The sequence below is a fragment of the Neolamprologus multifasciatus genome, chromosome 7 (genome assembly GCF_963576455.1).
Source record: "Neolamprologus multifasciatus chromosome 7, fNeoMul1.2, whole genome shotgun sequence".
NCBI classification, from domain to species: Eukaryota; Metazoa; Chordata; class Actinopteri; order Cichliformes; family Cichlidae; genus Neolamprologus; species Neolamprologus multifasciatus.
This window is the reverse complement of record NC_140445.1, coordinates 52,454,859-52,473,678: the sequence shown is the minus strand read 5'-3', so window position 1 is coordinate 52,473,678 and position 18,820 is coordinate 52,454,859. Positions and strand designations below refer to the sequence as shown.

General features: G+C 40.7%; 1 protein-coding gene across 12 annotated transcripts in view; it reads left to right on the top strand.

Moving 5' to 3' along the window:
• The first annotated feature begins 393 nt into the window (after positions 1-393).
• tjp1b (tight junction protein 1b) overlaps positions 394-18,820 on the top strand; it is a 72,415-nt gene continuing 53,988 nt past the window's right edge. For 6 of the 12 annotated variants that reach the window (XR_014875086.1, XR_014875087.1, XM_085166307.1 and 3 more), the window contains exon 1: positions 9,982-10,853. Coding sequence is in view for 10 of the 12 variants with exons in the window: in XM_085166307.1 (XP_085022433.1) it covers positions 10,237-10,853 (617 nt within the window). In the remaining 2 variants the exon portion in view is untranslated. Of the gene's footprint in view, positions 1,315-1,849; positions 3,502-9,981; positions 10,854-18,820 lie in introns of those variants that run through there. The other 6 variants (XM_085166311.1, XM_085166310.1, XM_085166313.1 and 3 more) reach the window with 4 other exon arrangements.

Below are 18,820 nucleotides of genomic sequence, written 5' to 3'. Positions count from 1 at the left end.
GGTGAATATTTAATGAAAGCCTATTATGGCCACATGTGCAGGAGTCACTGATCAAATAGCACCATCTTCTGGTAAAGACGTTTATTTTTTTTCACAGCACTTTGATAAAATCCACTTCAAGGTCATATTGGTTTGTGCTACATTAGTCTTTTCTTTTTTAATAGATTTTCATTGAAATACATTAAGCTCCCCTTGAAACACCCTTTTTCCTCCTCATATGTTAATGCTTCTCCTTAAGCAGGAGTAACGCTGGATTTAATGGGTCAGTGCCCGTGACGAAATGTTCTAATCTTGTTTTAATCAGGTGTCACATTCTCACAGCAATATCCAGGAAGGTGAGTTGTTAGGAGAGTTGCTGAGCTGCGGATTGCTGAGTTCCTCCCATCTTACTCAGCCTAACAGTATGTCTCATTCACTTTACACAGTTTTCCTCGATGGGTAGAGGATTTGACTCTCGCACTCCTTGTTTTCTAAGTCCCTGGTGATTTCGAGGCCAGTCAGCACAACCCAAAATAACTGTGGAGCCTTCTGACATGGTTGTTCTAAATTATCTTCGGGGCTTTAACAGAACAGAAAAACTAGTTAGACACATTTTTAATTAAATGGGCCATACAGATATGAAATGAAGACTTTAGTGAATGATCTTCCAACAAGACAGGAAAATAATGCAAAATATGTTGAGTGTGTCTAAGTGCTGGTGAGCAATGTGCATTGGTGTACTTAAGAGTCTGTTAATCTTCTTAGTGTCGCTAAGTACCAGGCTAGAAATCAGCTACTGTCCAGATTGTCTCTTCCTGGCCCAGATAAACGACTCAGACAACAACAAAGGGAGGCTTGAAGAAATATGTGGCATGGTCTCTTCACTGGCATGAAATATGCACCTCCCCTCCTTTGGGAACTACTTTGACAGAGCTGTGGAAGAAGTTTTGGTGGGTTTCCTCAACTCGAAGATGTTTGGCAGTGGCACCAAGAGGTGGTTCGTGAAGAGGCAAAGAAAACAGCAGCAGCAGAGGTCTGGCAGGAAGCCATGTGCCAGGAAGAAGCAGAGATGGGCAGCTAAGATTCTCCAGCAGCACAGAGAAAAGATCCTGAGCGAGCTGGATGTCAACAGTGTACTTCCTTACCTGGTGTATGACAAGGTTTTTTCACTGGGAGAGTACAAGGAAATACTAGGACAGGAGTCCGACAAGAAGCGGACCGAGATATTCCTGGACCACCTGTCCTCGAAGGGGCCTGCTGCATTCAGCTCATTCTGCTCTGTTTTGGAGGAAGTTTGTCCTCACCTGCTAACCTGCTTTCTGTTGGATGGAGAAGGTAAAAACATTAATTAGCCTCTAATTACACCATTAAGCAGCAAAGCACAAAAACAAGAGGTCATAGAGGGTCTTTCTAATAAAAATGTTTCAGCTCATTAATCTGTGGCAGCTTTGCACTTACGTGTTCAAAAGTTTTAATTATGTACACATGTAAAAAGTTGAAAAAATACAAAGGAAATTAAACTACTTTGCAGTAATCCAGCACAACAGACTAAGAGCAAGCAAAAATAGCTTCTTAAATCTGGGTGGCTGAGGGGATTACTGAGCCGCCAGCGTTCCTAACTAGCCTCTGACAACATATGGCCTCAACGTGGATGCAAATGCAGGGCCTTGTCTGTGCCGCACTACTCCAGGTTAATGTGTTTTTACATAAAACACACTCTCACAAAGGGAAGTGAGTGTCTTCCTTACACGTGGCAATTTCCCACAATTACCAGCTCATGAATTCTCCTGCTTGCTCACCCGGTCAGAGAGAAAGAGGTGTAAATCAGCCAAGTTGTAAAAAGGGCTAAAATATTCATCTGCTCCTACAGATGGTGTCTCAGGACAGGGCAAGAAAGGGGGCGTCACTGCACCCCCGAGCACTCCAGGAGAGCAACCTCTGTGCCCGCCTCCCATGTACACCGACCCCATATTTGACTCCAGGTGAGAACTGCTTTACATACCCCATCAATGATGTCATGTTGAGTTTTATTTCTGCTGAATCACACGATGCTCTACGAGAAGATAAAATCATCCTTCCATGTTTTAAACATTCAGATCGATGACATATTAACAGCTGTGACTAAAAGAGTGACGAAACAATGCAAAATGCAGAAGATCTTTTTCAGTTGTGATACAAAGTTAATATCCACTCATTATGGGCATGAATGTTTGAATAGTTTTAGCCTTTTAAAGATTTCTTTTTCCACAGCTGGGATGATTTTAGAGCACCCATCTTTCATGTGATTAAAAAATAAGAATTGGGTGCACAATTTTGAATTTACTTTGGATTTTCTTGAATTCAAAGAGGGTCAATATCATACATAAAGGCTCAAATATTTACATACACCCTTGCCAAAATAGGGTAAGTGTCCTCTAGCAAGTTGGAACTTTACTAGACCCTTGGTAGCCACCAACGAGGCATAATTATTGTTGGATATTTGACAACTCATCTGGGCAGAATTGGTCAAGTTCATTTGAATTGGTTGGTTTATCCACACGTTCCACAAATTTTCAATAGACTTGAGGTCGGGGTTTTGGTAAGGGTGATAGTTTGGTCTTCTTTCAGACCTTGGTAAAGGTCTAAATAACTTGTATTTACATAAATGATTTGGTTTAGAAATGACTCCAAGAGACCTTAAACAGTTCAGAGAAATCATTAAAAGCCCCAAATTAACATGAAATTAATGTCCATGATGAGTGAATGTAAACTTGTGAACTGCATGTGGCATGAGGTGTAATAGAATTTTATTCACCTCAGTTCAGTGTGTTGGCATTCTTAGCTAACAGATCTTAACTGGATTTCATCTTCGAAATGCTCTAATACTTATTTTTAAAAAATCAAAAACACCAAATGAGTTAATATTGTTAGGAATAATCTAAGCAATGCACCACCGAAACAGTCACAGCACCGCTAAAAATAAAACTGCAGAAAAGAGGCGCATAAAATGACCTCTGGTGAGTTTGTTGATTTTTTTTTTTTGTATGTAAGAGAGCGAGCCTGGTAGACGAAGTCCTGCGAGGGTGTTTTTTGTCAGCCCTTCTAAATGCGTCGTGACTGAGTGACGGTGTCTTTCTGGATGTGTGTGTGTGTGTGTGCGTGGACCTCTGAAGACCTCCATTGGCCCAGCTTGCACGGTGGCGGGGGTTGGGCAGAAAATATTTCATAGTGTGTATATGAGTGTCGTGTGTGTGTATGAGAGGTAGCATGGATGGGTGGTTGGGGGGCGTTTGTGATGCTTCAAGTGAAGGGACAGGCAAGCTGATATGCTCCCTGGGCCGTTCCTTTTTAATGTATGACAGCTAAGTCAGCATGGGGACAGCCATCCTAGTGGTTTGGCCCTGGGCACTGACACACACGCATAGACACACACATACACACACAGACAGGCTGACAGAAACAAACCAACACACTAAACAGCATAACAGCACAGAGAATGGTCACAGAGCCTCCACAGGAGATGCAGTACGCTAACAAGCTAATGTAAGTCCTCTTAAAATTTCATTTCAGGGTTTGATGCTTTGTTTGTGCGTTCACCTGAGACCGTTCAGTGTAGCCGTATACATGAAGACGCTCCTTGGAAACTGACGTCTCTGACATGCATCTGCAGGTTTTGTGAATGGCTTGTTTTCAGTGCACTTGTCTTTGTTAATGCGAATGTCACTACAGTTGGCGAATCAAGCGTCGGGCAGTGCCGTCTGCATGTATATCAGGATAAAAAAGCGTAATCGTTTGTTTGTTCACTTTTAGAAGAAGTAGGACAGAAACTGCCTCAAGTGATGGATGCTTGGCTTCAAAAAATTGTGCGCCAGCATGTGTCCCTGTGTGACAGCGTGAAGCACGACTGCTTGCCTGCCTTGTTATAAATGTGAAGGCAACTTGGGAATGTCTTCCTCTTGTTTGAACTATGTGAAGTCATGTGAGTTTTTTTCCCCCTTTTATTCTCTGAACACTTTCTCTGATCCACAGCAGAGGAGCAGATTGATTGTCAGCTGTGTGGGTTCAAAGAGGCACTGTGTTTATTAGTTTGGCTTTTTGTTGCCTCTGGTCAGTATCCTGCTGACTGAGAGTGAACACGCAGCATTTAATCACATCTCCAGGCTTCTGCCTTAAAGGGCGCTGAGAACCTGTGTGTACCCACAGGGAAGGTGCAGGGAATGATGGGAAGCTTGCTGAATCCAGTTTAAAGGCCGCTGGTTGCCAGATTGTTTACAATATGCAGCTATTCTTGGTTTTAAAATCAACACTCAAGACCTCTCGAGCACTCATCTGTGAATGTGCAAAGGCTTCTTAGCCTGTACTGAAGTGAAAATTCAAAGGCATGTAAGCCATGATTGCACAGATATATTTAATGAGTAACTGGCTATTTTCAAAACCTGCACATGTTCTGTTCCCCTATGGAAAATGAGGTGATTACCCAGGATGCGTTGGCTGTGTGTTTGGCTCTGAGGCCTTATATCTATACGTGAGCCAGCAGCCATGATGTAAGGCACCATGCTTTCATCCATAAGTGGAGAAAATGAGATGCTGGCGGGTTGAAGAGGAGGTGGAGGAGGAGAGGAGAGATTAGCTGGAGCTGTGAGGTTATGCTTCTCCGTGCTGATGACTCACCTCACGGTACACAGAGAGAAAGCACTGCGACAGCGCTGAGGTGTGACTGTGTGTGTGTGTGTGTGTGTGTGTGCGTGCGTGCATGTGCGAGTGCTTCATTACTCTTGGTCTTCTTGGTGCAGTGCATTCATGTGAAGAGGACTTTCTCTGTGAACTCCTCTTTGTTTGGTGCACGAGTAATAAATCACAGTGTTACAGCGGTAGTGGTTCTCGGGGCTTTCGTCCAGGTTTGGCTCCTCTGGGAGCAGCTTCCGAGTCCTACAAACCAGCTTTGATTCTGCTGTGCAGAAAGAAGTGGACAAGCAAATGGAAGGACACAAGAAAGAAGGGCAGCCCCGTGTGTCCTATTTACTTGCTTGGGGGAAAAAAAAGAAAGACGAGGACTTTAGTGTGTTAATTGTGCACACGTGTACCTGTGTGTGTCTGTGTGAGCACGCTGGTTTTGGCGTGCGTGAGCGTGTGAGTGCGCGGCGCACAATAAGAGATGTCAGCAGTGGGTTCTCATGTGAGAAGGGTAATGATGGGGACGGCTCCTCAGTGGAGATGCAGAGGAGGGGGATGCCAGTGTGCAATCAAAGTGCTGCAGTGGAGTGTGCATGGAAATGCAGTGGGCTTCAGACTGCAGCACAGCCACTGACCCACTGTTGTGTTAGTGCTTCCCCACTGACACACTACCACTGGTTTCCATACACACTCCCTGCAGTGTGTATGTGTGCATGTGAAAACAAAAGACAGAGAGAGAAAGAGAGAAGCTTCGGTAATGTCTCTGTGTGTGTCCTCGGCAGTTTTCCTATCATTTAATGGCTGCCGTGTCTTACATGACTGATAATGATGATGTGCAGAGTCTGATTAATCAGGGGAGTTATCTGAGTGGCATCCTACTCAATGGGAGGTGACACGGTGCTTTGCTGGTAGGTTTGCTGGAGTGCAACTCTGCACTGATGATTCCATTATCGATGTATTAGCTGACTGTTGACAGGATCCAAGATGCTACGAACAGGAAGCAAAGAGGCATTTTTTTTACATAAGAAACTGAATTATCTAACAAAGTCTACAGGAAGGTACCTCTAATGATCTATCCATAGGTTTTTTTCTGTATATCCAAGGCTCAGGGTCACATCTGGGCTGAAGTCTATCCCAAGGTGTCATAGGGGAAGAGGTGGGTTACACCTTGGATAATTTAACTATCTATTGCAGCCATTCATATCTACATTGACATTAATCACCAATTAAACTAATGTCTTTGGACGTTAGTTTAATTGGTTCACAGGCTCACAAACTCCACACAGAAAGGCCCTGCCAGCTGCACTAACCACCACACCACCGTGCCGCCCTGCCACTAATAGAAGATCATTAAATTCTACTTTGTGCTGTTTTCTAATTACACACAATTTAGTCGATGTACTTTCAAAACAAACCAAAATCCTACACCGTTACTCTCACCTCATATCCTCACTGTCATGAGTTAAAAATGAAAGCTACACTAACATTACTACACATTGGATCATTTTATGTCTATCTTAATGTCATTACTGGGCAATTCTGTGCATCTTTAAGAAATTTTACTTAGTGATTTCTACACAAATGAATGAAGTAAACGAGATCTATGATATGCATCCAAAGATTAATCAAACTGAAATATACTGACTTTGAAAATACTGGAATCTAAAAATATCTGAAATATGAGATCAATGGATGAAAACCTAGTGTTTATATAGTTATAGCAATATGTATTATTTGATATCTTACTTTATAGTCTGTCTGCTCCAGAAACCTGTGTAGGAGCCAAGCTCGTTTTAAGGCTTTGCAGGTGCATTTAATGTCTATACATATAAATCACTATATGTTTTACTTTGTTTTTAAACTGAATCATATTTACTTTATGCACACTGAAGCCTTTTCATCAGCAGGTACTGGATGAATGAACTTATGGACATATGAGCACTGGGTGAATTTAGGTTCCTTTAAAGCCCCGAAGGCTTTTCTGCTTCCAGTCACCCAGAAGTAACTAGCTGGCAACTACCAAAAGGGCTGTTTTACATTTCAGAATACGCCTGATGTTCATTCTCAGCATATCAGCTCTAGTTATTTCTAAAACATCATATCCTATATGAACATTTACTCTAGAAGCTCACTGTACCGTTACACACGTAGTGTCATCCTGCGTTTGCCAATGAGAGTTTAACACTGTCAGTTGGGTAGATTAGGATACTTTCGCGGATAGAGCACACGGCATCACGGGTGCAAACATTTTTAGCAGCGTCGGCCACAGAGGGATTTGCTCCCCTGACACTGGCAGCTTTAGTGTCATGCTCTGTCTGTTTAGCTGTATGGTGGAAATCATTTGGATGACGAAACCGTTGCCAAACTTGATTTTCATTTTGATTTTTTAAAATATAAATGAAATCATTAGCTAATGCCTTCAGCTCACAACAGTTAAATGATCGATTCAGTCAGTTGTAGGACTGCGTTGCTCGCAGCAGACGTATGTAGTATAAAACCTCCCCAGTTTCCATTTATCTTTTGTTTATGTCTGAGCTGGTGAGGGTGAGAGGTGCAGTTCAGAAACTCAGGTGTCCTCTAAGACTTCAAAGTCTAGACTAATCGACTTACTCTGAAGCTTACAACGGCACCTCTGTGTCAGTCTATTGACTGGGAAGCAACCCACGCCAGTGTCTGTTTGCTGCTAATGACAGGTGGTGTGGGCACTGAGGCAGAGCTACTACGACCACACTTCACTCCAATTCAGCAATCACAAACACAATCAAAAACGCAGAAAAAATCATTAAAATATTGCTTTTACATTAGATAACTGATATTAAATATTTTTTGTTATAAATGCTACCTCATGAACTGCAATCAAAGGTTTAGTTCAAATACCATATTTGCCTTTTTAGTTATTGGGGCTTAAAAATAAAACTATTTAAAAGAAAATGGTTCTTATGCACTCTCGTAAAACAAAAACTAGACGAGACATAAATCTCTTTGAATAGCTGATGGTTGGTTGTGATGTGAATATGTATAAGGCAGTTAAAAAATTATGTGGTTGTAACAGGTATGAGCTCACAGAATTCATAACCCAGTGATAGAAATATAAGGGAGCGTAATAATTCCCTGGAAAGAAGTTCAATAAAATAAATACGAGGGTGTCTCCAGTGAAAAGGTCCAATAAAATTAGGTCATACTGTGTTTGATACTCTGGTGAATATTCATTGTTCACATGCTTTATGTGCGGATGGGGTTAAGCAGACACACAGAACTGATGAATTTGTTGTAATCTTCAGACTTTGTCATTCATATAACTCTGCACTGGGTGTTATGAGCAACTGTGACAGCTACAAATCATTTCACTGAGCATTCAAACTGTATGAGGTTTAAAAGACAGGTGTAAACTGTGAACACATTCCACTTATATTCACCCTGGATTAGGGTTAGCTCATACTGTCATTGCATGTCTTTCAAAGTGCAGCCAGTTAGCCTGCATGCATTGCCCTCTGGGTGCTCAATTTCTTCTTTCTACGTCCCAGAGAATGAAAACTGTACAGGAGACTCACAATTAAGTATGATTCTCATTGGTGTCTCTGTGGTATTTGCAAGCCTTGTGAAAACCTCTCAAGGTAAATTACTCACCAGCCGTGTCCTGTTACTGTCTTCTAATCTATGTCATACAAAAATATGAGCACAAAGCCAAAAAATGCACAGTAACATAAGTAATCCATTACTTTCTGTTATCCTTTGGAAGTTAAGAGTAATCACCAAGGACCATCAATGGGTTGAAAATACTTGGGGTCAGTCAGACCTAAAGCACAATAAAAATATAGTATTTCTGTGTGAGTGCTCTCACTGGTCTTTTTTCCCCTGCGAGGGGTGGCTGAGGCTCAGGAGGTAGACCAGATTGTCCAATAAGTGGAGGACTGCTGATTTTTCCCGTCCACATGCAGAAAACTCCTCGGGTGGGACACAGAGCCCCAAGTTGCATCACCATTGGTGTGTGACAGTGCGGCCTTATAGACAATCTGCTGCATTAATCGGCCTCAGTTTTTTCATCTCTTTAGTATAATAGAAGCTTATCTGTATGTCACATGTTTCCCATATGTCATAATTTATTCAGTAAGATGGGGATTATACTTGGTTGTGGAATCGGACACTGGCAGCTGCAGAAAACATGGATCAGTAGTCATTCCCGTCATACTTTTTTTTTGTACGACTGCCTAAATACCTGGATAAAGTACGACTGGATAAACACCTGTTTACACCTGTTTATTTGCATATATATATATATATATATATATATATATATATATATATATATATTAGGGTTGCAACAATACTAGTATCGATATTGAACCGTTTGATACAGTGCTTCCGGTTCGGTACGCATATGTATCGAACAATACAAAATTTTTAATTTATTTTATCAACTTTACTTCTGACGATGCTGTCTGTGTTGAGCGCTCAGTGGATCTGCGTTCGACTACTCCACTGTCGAGTGCAGATCCACTGAGCGCAGCGCAAGCTAGCAAGACAGAAGCTAAGCTTGTTGCAACATGGCAACTGCCTCAACGCTACCCGAAATTGAACCTCCCCCACCCTCATTCAGATCTGGCGTTTGGAACTATCTTGGTTTTCATGTGAAGCATGACCCTGAAGGTAAGCACGTCATGGACAAAAGTAAAACAGTATGTCGGATGTGCCACGCAATGCTCAATTGGCGGGAACTTGTTAGCTTCTTAACACGTTGACGCCATCCAGCCCCACGCACGGGGCGATCCGCGGTAACTCGTTAACGGAGATTTGCCGCGTTATGGTGTTAACGTCATTTTAACGAGATTAACGCTGACAGCACTAGTGGGAACACAACGAATATGACTGCACATTTACGCCGACATCATCCTAGTGCAAAGACAAGTGGAAGCGGACAAAAACAACAAGCACACATGCTACAAAGTTTACCCGAGTCATTTAGACAGCCGTTAGCACATGATTCTCCTAATAAGGACCTGATATGTTTAATATGCTGCTGAGAATATAGCCCAGAAGAAGCCTATAGTATAGCTTTTATTTTGGAAAGAGCCATTTCTCTGTAATAAACTCGATCTGTAATTTCTCTGTAATTTCTCGATCAGATAGATTTATTTTTTTAATTATTTTGTTGTTTCAGCAACATTAAATTTAAAGGCATGAACATTTTTTTGTATCGAAAAAATATCAAACCGTGATACCAAAGTATCTAACCGAACCGAACTGTGAATTTTGTGTATCATTGCACCCCTAATATATATATATATATATATATATATATATATATATATATATATATATATATATATATATATATAAACTGGTGGAGACATGCCTACTTATCCAGCACACCAGGACCCTTTTGAAAAAAACAAAACGGAATTTAGGCATCATTCATCTATCAGGAGAGGCAGGGTGTTCAGGGAGCTCTGAATTCCTAGTTACGCCCCTGCAAGTCATTACCGCTTCCCGGAAGTATTACCTAACAAAGGTAGTGGACTTTAAAAAAACAGAACCAACCTTTAAAAAGTAGTTAAAGGCAAACTTTCGACTTCCTAAATGGATGCTACAAGCGAGCATCTCTAAATGAATCGGTCCCTTGACCCCCCCCCCCCCTCCTCTCCCTCCTCCCCTCCCTCCCAGTCGCTCCCCTCTGACTACACTGTACACACACTCTCTCCCCTACCTCACACACACGGACGCCTGGACGCTGCAGCGTTTTTAAGAGAGTGTTTCCAACCCTGGACAGGAAGGAGGAGGCAGGAGGAAGGAGATAATGTCCAAATCCTGACCGTAGTCATTAAAAAGAATATTAAAAAAATACACAGTTCGGATGGATCGGCGGTGTGTTTGCCAGGGCTAGAAAAGAAAGAAAGAAAGAAAAAAACACGGTCAGAGTGTCATTGCAGACATGGGTCGCAGCGGTACGGCACCTTTCTCTCAGCTCCTCGGGGAGTGTTTTCACTGTCAGTCCTTCAGCGCTGGAAATGGCGTTGTGATGCTGAGCACGGAAGACGCAGCGGAGGCGGATGCCAGGGACTAAAGAAATATATGATCACCTGTGCTTTTCTTTGGGTTGGATTTTTAGTAGCGGTGGACAGTACCATGGTGAATTACCAGAAATACATTACTGTTATGCAGCTGGCTCTGGGGGTGACCGCCTCCAACAAAGAACATTGTCTTCCACCCAGGAAGCGTATGTGGTGAGTATCACTCTCGGTGCGGATGATGGTGATGATGGTGATGATGATGATGTGATGCAGGTTGAGGAGAGAAGGAAAAGGGGGGACTGCGATGAGCCGAGCCGTCGCCTCCCACATCTCGTCAAACGGATGAGCGGGTTATACGGAGCCAAAATGCGCCCGGCTCACTCTCCGAAATGACATAATATTCCTGTCAGCCACTGCAGCCGGTCTGCACCATGTTGCAATCGTTACAAACCCACTGTGGTCGATACACGGTGGGGCAAAGCAACTACTCCGCATGCTGGGAGTTTGCGTGCGTGCGTGACAGTGCACGCGTGCGCGTTTGGAGACAAGTGGCTCTTTTAGCCTTGTCCTTCCCATGCATTAGTTTGTAAAGTTGAATGCGTAGGATGATGTCATAGCTCCATCGTGTTTTTTTTTCTTTTTACCCCCCTCATCCTAACTTCATGTGCTTTAATGTACTGTATGGCCTCCACTGCACAGCTGTTGTCACTGGAAATGTCATCATCAAGCTAATCATGTGGTAAACATCACCCCCTCCTCCCCGACCTCACTCCTGTTCCCAATGCTGTGTTGTAACTAGTTAATAAAATGTAAAGCATGAAACATGTTTCACGCTTGTTTTTTTTTTTTTTTAAATGTCCTGTCCTGCAGCCAGGCCTCTGTACATCTCTCATTAAACATTTTTATCTCCATAATCTGCTCTCAGCATGTCTTTGTGTCTTGTCTACCCACCTATTCAGTGTCCCCATTACTCTGTGTGCCTGAACGCTACAGTATATTTCAGTGACCACCTCTCTTTCTTTCTCCTCCTCATGCGGCCTTGTTCATTTATTTACTCCAAAGGCAGCCTTCCTTTCATTCCCCTTTTTCCCTGACTGTAAGTAAGATTGCTCGTGGAGGGGCCTCCAACGTGTGTGAGACAGTATCCCTAATTACAGCTGGATTACCATCTTGTTTGAAAGCAAAGATGGTTAATTAGGAGTCAATAGACTCAATGGCACTCTGATAGGGTCTAACACAAATTCAAAATGTATCGCACAGTGTGACACAGGCTAATGTGGCTCCAGTGTGTGTGTGAGAGAGGCTTAACTGCTTTCATCACCTGTTTTGAGCCAACCTAAACCATTTCCGTGACTGAGAGAAGAACAAAACAAAGCCAGAATTTAACAGCACCTCAAAATACCTCTAAGTTAAATTACTTTATATTATGATAACAGTACGTTAGCAGTCTTTTTTTTTTTTTTACTAATAAGATGTCCCTACACTCTTTTGTTGTGCCTTAATTCAAATATTTACTGCAGACACCATTCTTTATAAACAATAAAGAAGAGTCAAAGCGCCACTGTAGCCTCAGCAGGGGTCAGGAGGTTATCATATGCAGCTTTTTATCTCTGGGTTTCTTTCAGCTAATCATATTCCTTAGTCATCGTCTTATTAGCCTAATTGCCCCCCATAGGAGAAGATAAAGGGATTTATTTCACTGAGACTGAGGATTCATTTCATGTTTCTCCTCTTATTGTTGTTTTCATATTTACGCCTCTGTATTTAGGGAGATTTTGGAAGAAGCTGCTTATTGTCTCCTCTAAAGCAGTGCACTGACAAAAGAGGCTAAAGTGATTGTGTAACTCTCAAAGTGATATCTGACTTTGTTAAAGTGAATATTTTTCTTTACAGATAAATCCCAGAAATTGAAAGATGAAGTGAAGTTGCTGCAGAGACAACCAGTGTTTGGTTTTTAAACTTTCTTCCACTGTTTGTCACTGAGTGCACCACAACAATCACTTTAACACTCATACTTTTGGTTACACTTCACAAATTTTTTGAATCATGTTAAAGAGGTTTAAAATCTTTAATATCGTGGGGGTTTTTTTCTTTTTGTGTGGTCTTTTAAATTTGCTTGAAATTGATGTTCTTTTACTAATGTCTGCATTTTGTCCGTGTCACATTACAGTCCAGTGCCAATTCAAATTTCATCCAGCATGAACTGATCTTTGACAAAAATTGTTTTGGTCACTGTAGCAAGTCTTAAACATATTCTAGGTTTTATTCGTGCTGTGGTGTTCACTAATCTGCCAAATCATATGAAAACAAAATCATACAAATCATATGGAAAGAAAAAGGTTTGCAAGGAGGTGGGAATATATATATATATATATATATGTATATATATATATATATATATATATATATCAAGAGATTAAAAAAACTCTTTAAAGTGCATTTTCACATGAATGTATAATAACTTTAGGGAAAAATCAGTCAAAGCACTGTAGTGACGAGACATCAGCAGCTACAGTTAATATTATATTATAATTTTATCACGTAAAAAGCATGGTGTCATTTAAAAAGTCAAAGAAACACACATTCAATCTAATTCAGTTTTATTTATATAGCACCAAATCACAACAACAGTTGCCTCGAGGTATCTTATATCGTAAGGTAAAGACGTCAAAATAATACAGAGAAAACCTCAGCAATCAGATGACCCCCATTAACACTTAGCACTTGGCGACAGTGGGAAGGAAAAACTCCCTTTTTATCAGGAAGAAACCTCAGGGATAACCAGGCTCAGGGAGGGACAGCAATCTGTGGTTGGGCGTGATGGGAGGGACAGAGGACAAAAGACACATCAGATCAAAATCCCTGTATAGGAATTTCTTTTATTTATGTATTATTCAGATTATTTTATTGTATAATGCCTTGGTGCCACTGGATTTTAACATGTCTCACACTCATGCAGTTAGACAGAGGGTGGGGTTCTGGTAAGGAAGTTGGGGGAAGCAGACAACTCCACAGGAAGAATCTTTTGTCTCTTCGATGACTCTGGGAGGTAGCAAGGGAGTGTGAACCTTAAGGTGTGAAACAGCTGTGTACTGCCCTTTGTTCTTGAAGAAGGTATTTAAGTGAGAGCCACTTAAGAGACTCTGCTGACCATATGCCCCACGATCATGCAGGCTCTCAACCAAGCTTGGTTTTCTGTTCTTTGTTTGTGATTAAAGAATGTTAGCTAGCACTCACCGCTTGTCTGCAGGCTTTATTTAATGGAAAACTTCCACAACATCCCCATGCATCAACCTTATCTCTTTTATTGTGTTTAATATGACCTGGCAGCACAGCGGTGCAGTGGTTAGCACTGCTGCTCCACACCAAGAAGGTCCAGGGTTTGAATCCACCAGCTGTCTGCAGTCTCTCTGCACGGAGCTCGCATGTTCTTCCAAAACACTCTGGCTTCCTCCCACTGTCCAATGACTGTTAGGTCACGTTAACTGGTGATTCTAAATTGGATGCAAATGTGAAAGCAAGCGTGAATGGTTGTGCAATTCTCTGTGTTAGCCCTGCACCATATTGGCAACTTCTCGCCCGATGGCAGCTGGAAAATCCTTCAATTTTGTAAGTAGTAGTACTAGTTGTTCAACACATGCATTAATAGCAGTGATACTACTGAACTGCATTCCTCGTGGCCTAAGATGTCATATGTCATTCATATAAGAGTAAATAGTTATTCCACTACTTTCTCCTACTTCATAAGGTTTATAGTACAAAACCAAAGTGGAAAAATACACAAGGAGTGTGTACAGATCCTTTTCTATGTCACCTTAAGCACCTGGTCAAACCAGCGTGCTGCAGTGTCCTCATTTGATTGGTCTGGATTAAAACATAGCCTATAGTGAGTTTGTCAAGTAAATATGTACACACAGAGAAATGACTGTAGACTGAATTGCCTTACTGTCTTGGGAATTTTAAACCCTAACAATGCAAGTGAAAAAACATTGTTGAAATTATTATAAACATTTTTATTGCAATTTGTATGCTTAAACAAAACATAGCACTCTTATGTGGAGAACTGGCTCTCAGCTTCTCTCTGCAAGGGAGAAAGTCGTCCTGATGTTTTAATCTTTTAACAGTTTCGTCCGACCAAACTGCAAGAAAACTGTTTGGATAAAGTTGAAGATATAATGTATGGACTCATTGCTTTTCTCTTAGATAAATCTGTAAATGTTGTTGAAGTTGAACAAATTTCTGTGAGATATTTATGATTAATTTTTACATCTTACAAGAAACAATTCATTTAAATGTGAATACACACAGTGGAAATGAAGAGTAATTAGTTAATTCCTTAAATAAAACGATTGTGCCGCCAGCTCTGTATGTCTCCCTGCTACGGATTTGAAAAGTTCTTCCATTCACAAATGTAATTTTGTGCAGATGTACGACAGGATGTGACACCAGTTTAAATGGAAGGGGGAAAAGGCATTTGCATTTGTATGAAGAAGCAGCTCGCTGTATCGTTCAAGTATCCTGCTTCGAGCTCTTTTCATAATTGCAGCGTTAATTCTGTCCCATTTCTGGTCAAATGGTCAGAACTGCTTTCTGTTCCGCTGCTGATCTCACAGCATGTGGCAGTGAGATTACACACCGCCCTGCCTGAACACTTACACCATCCGCCGACCAGCGACCGTGTGTTCCGTGTAAGAGGAGGCACGGCTTTGCTTGCCTTTAATAAAGACTGAATAGCGGCAGCATCTATCTAAATTAGGATTAGACTTTGCAAACAGATGTTCCTCTTGCCTGGAGTCTTTTAAAAAAAATTGTACTTGCACACAGCCAAAGATTAGCATTAACCTGACTTAATGAACTTTACACTCTGTTGCAAGCCTGTAGGGATAATACAACAAGTCTACTGTGTTTATGTAATGCTTCATCTTATTTATACCTGTGCCTTTTCTCCAAATAACACACCAAAAGCAGGAAGATACTGGGATAAAAGTGATGAGAGATGCCAAATTTAACAGAATCTTTATTTGGATTGGCCATCTATAAGTACTTCTCTTGAAGTGTGTGTCTCTTTATGTGCATTGGTGTGTGTGTGTGTGCGGCAGACAATGGCCAGGATTGCTCTCCTTGTTAAGTGTTATATTAGCGCTGGCCAAGATGGGAGGAATGGAGCGAAACATTGCCTATTGACCTGCTGATTAAGCACTAGCCATTATTGCTTGAACTAATCGTACCTGATGGCTCCTCCAGGCAGACTGAGAGAAAGAGAGATTGGGAACCAGGCACGGCAGAAAGTCCTGCAACTGATTAATGTGTGTATTTGTGTGTGCGCGTGCATGCGTATGTGTGTGTTCTCCGTCCTTTCTTTGTAATAGCATCAGGCATCTGCTTGACCTTATCTGTGCACTACATTATTATACTCCAGTGTGGTCATCGGGCCATCTGGGGTCTTGGCATTGATCTTATTCTATTATCTTCTGAAGTGGATTTTCTTTGTTGTAAGAAACTACAAATGGGGCAAGACTCCAATACTCCCATTATACCAGGGCCAAGATGACCCACACTGTTTTGTTAACTTGCCATGCATCAAGCGCTTGAACTGTTTGTTAAACAAAGCAGCAAAGAAATGATTATGGATACCTTTTAGGCTATTAATGGTTAAAAAAAAATCCTGCATTCGCAGCATCTATGCAGCTATTTGACATCAGCAGAAAATACACTAAAGTAATAAAAGCTGACAAAATGTCCTTTCAGTAACATATGTAGTCTCTTGGAACATTTGCCCCTTTGCTTTCTTGCTGCCCATTAGCTGAGAACATTGATAGCACTTTCATGTCTCTTCTCTTAATATGCAGCCTGCAGCAGCTGCTGCAAAGATTACCTTAGCTGGGTTTTTCCTGGCTTGCAATGGGTCTTTGGGGGGTTTCTGCTTGCATAAAAATGATCGGTCCACTTAATTCTGTATAACTACAATAAAAGTAATGAGTCTGCTTTACTTTACCTGATAGAAGTATGAGCACGCTCTCTTTAAGAAAGGAAGCATACAACACTTGAGAAAATAGTACCAAATTACCAAAAAAAACCCAATTAAAATTGCTTTCTGTTTATTATACAGTGATTTTTCTTTAACTCTGGCTAAAACTATAGCCAATTTATCAAGACTATTTTAACTACCTATTAAGCCTACAGCGGGAAAATGTGTTGCAATATACTGTTAAAAACACTGATCTCTATCCATCGGAGTGACTTGAGCTGCAGGCGTGAAATAATTATTAATACCAATACTATTGTGTTCAACAGAAGGATGGTGTGGCCCACAGGAACCCTAGCATTCTGCTAATGCACACTGATAAAAGATTTCCGACAGGGTGTACTCGCTTGATGGGACCAGTTTTGAAATGTTAGCCACAACAGATGTCAGGAAAATTGTTATTTTCAATCACAATATAAATATGAATATTAATCAGCTGCTGTTGGATGCGTGATGTCAAAACTGTCGTGCTGTGATTTAGGCCTACAATCTCTTGAATGATTTAAAATGCCATTGTTTTGACCCCCCTCTGTTACATAGATAAAGACTTTATTTAATCCCACACTGGGGAAATTCACTTGTTACAGCAGCACAAGGGTCAAAAAGAAAAAGTGAATTAAAGATATATTCGAAAAATAAAAATAAAAAAATAAATAAGAAAATACAGTGTACAAATAACCCCTGATAAAAATACAGATTCAATTAAATACAGCAGCAATTTGCACTGTGTATAAGTGGTTGCTATATATTGTAAAATATGCTAGAAGACATCTCATATTTTTGTATGTATAGAAACAGCAGTGGGAATGATAGTATATACATGTATTTTTTTTTTCAATTTATTATTAGGTTATTATTATTGGGAATTTATGATGTCGAAGGTTTTTATAGAAAAACTGATTAAAAACTGATTTAAACCTGAAATAGTCAGGACTATCTCAGGAACACCCGCTTTGAACCTCAGGTTCACAAAGTGAAGGTTCCTCCCTACCATAAATTATTTGCCATTGTGACAGCAAACAATTTCTCTATGCAGGAAAATAAAATCTTGGTTAGCATAAACCCTGGATTGCAACACACCATAACAAAACCAGTTCATCGGCACTTCTAAAGCACATTACATCTCATTTGAAGCATGAAATGGAAAAGATGTGATTTCATGGAGCCAGCAAGGCCTACTGCTCATGTTTTTTGGTAGATGGTGACAACACCACTCCAGGAATTTACAGCAAGTTATAATAACATCAAGAACAGCTTTCTTTTCTTTTCTTGTACATATGAAACAGACAAGATATAGCATCTTAATTAGTGATGCTAGGTTTTTGATGCTTAATACTTTTCTCTCTGCTTGCAGTAAGCAAGGCCAAGCTACACTTCTCCTAGCTGTTTCATATTAAAGAGGGCCAACTATGATATTTGTATTTGTAAACTCTAACTACAGTAGAGTAGATAAAGTAGATTATTTGTCTTGTACTGGGTCTTGATGGATTCCCCTCAGTTCATCCGCAGTCTAATACAATATATTTTGCACTCTCTTTCTACTTTAACCTCCTAAGACCCGAACTCTACCACAACATGGTAGAGTTCAATTATTAATATCTCTTTGATATTTGGGCATATCGGGGCCCGATGAATGTAAAAACAAAGTTTTTTACCTTTTTTTTTTTAAGAAAAATGAGAGCCACATATGAGGATATTCATTTAAAAATTAGATAGAACAGTAGCGGTATCTCAACAGGTGATCCAGGAGATATTTTTCCCCCCTTTCTCACTGTCCCTCTCCCCTTCTGTTTTTCTTTTCCTTCCTCTTTCTTTCTCCCTTTCCTATCCCTCACTCATGTCTGTCCTGTCTGTAACAACTGAAAATAAAATAAAATAAATAATAAAAACAAAGGTCGATCAAATAGACCAATACGGCAATGCCATGATGATCCATTTGGCAAAATAAATCCATTGGGTATCCTTGTTGGTCTTCAGACAACAATTCTGATGGCTAAAGAACCAAATGGGACAGGCAAAAAAAAAAAAAAAAAAAATTTGATAGAACAGTAGCAGTATAATGTTCTCGTAAGTGGATATCAGGCCCATGTAGAGCAAAATTTAGTATTTTGGTCTAAATAACCCAAAATGTGGTGTCCACATATGTGGACGGCAG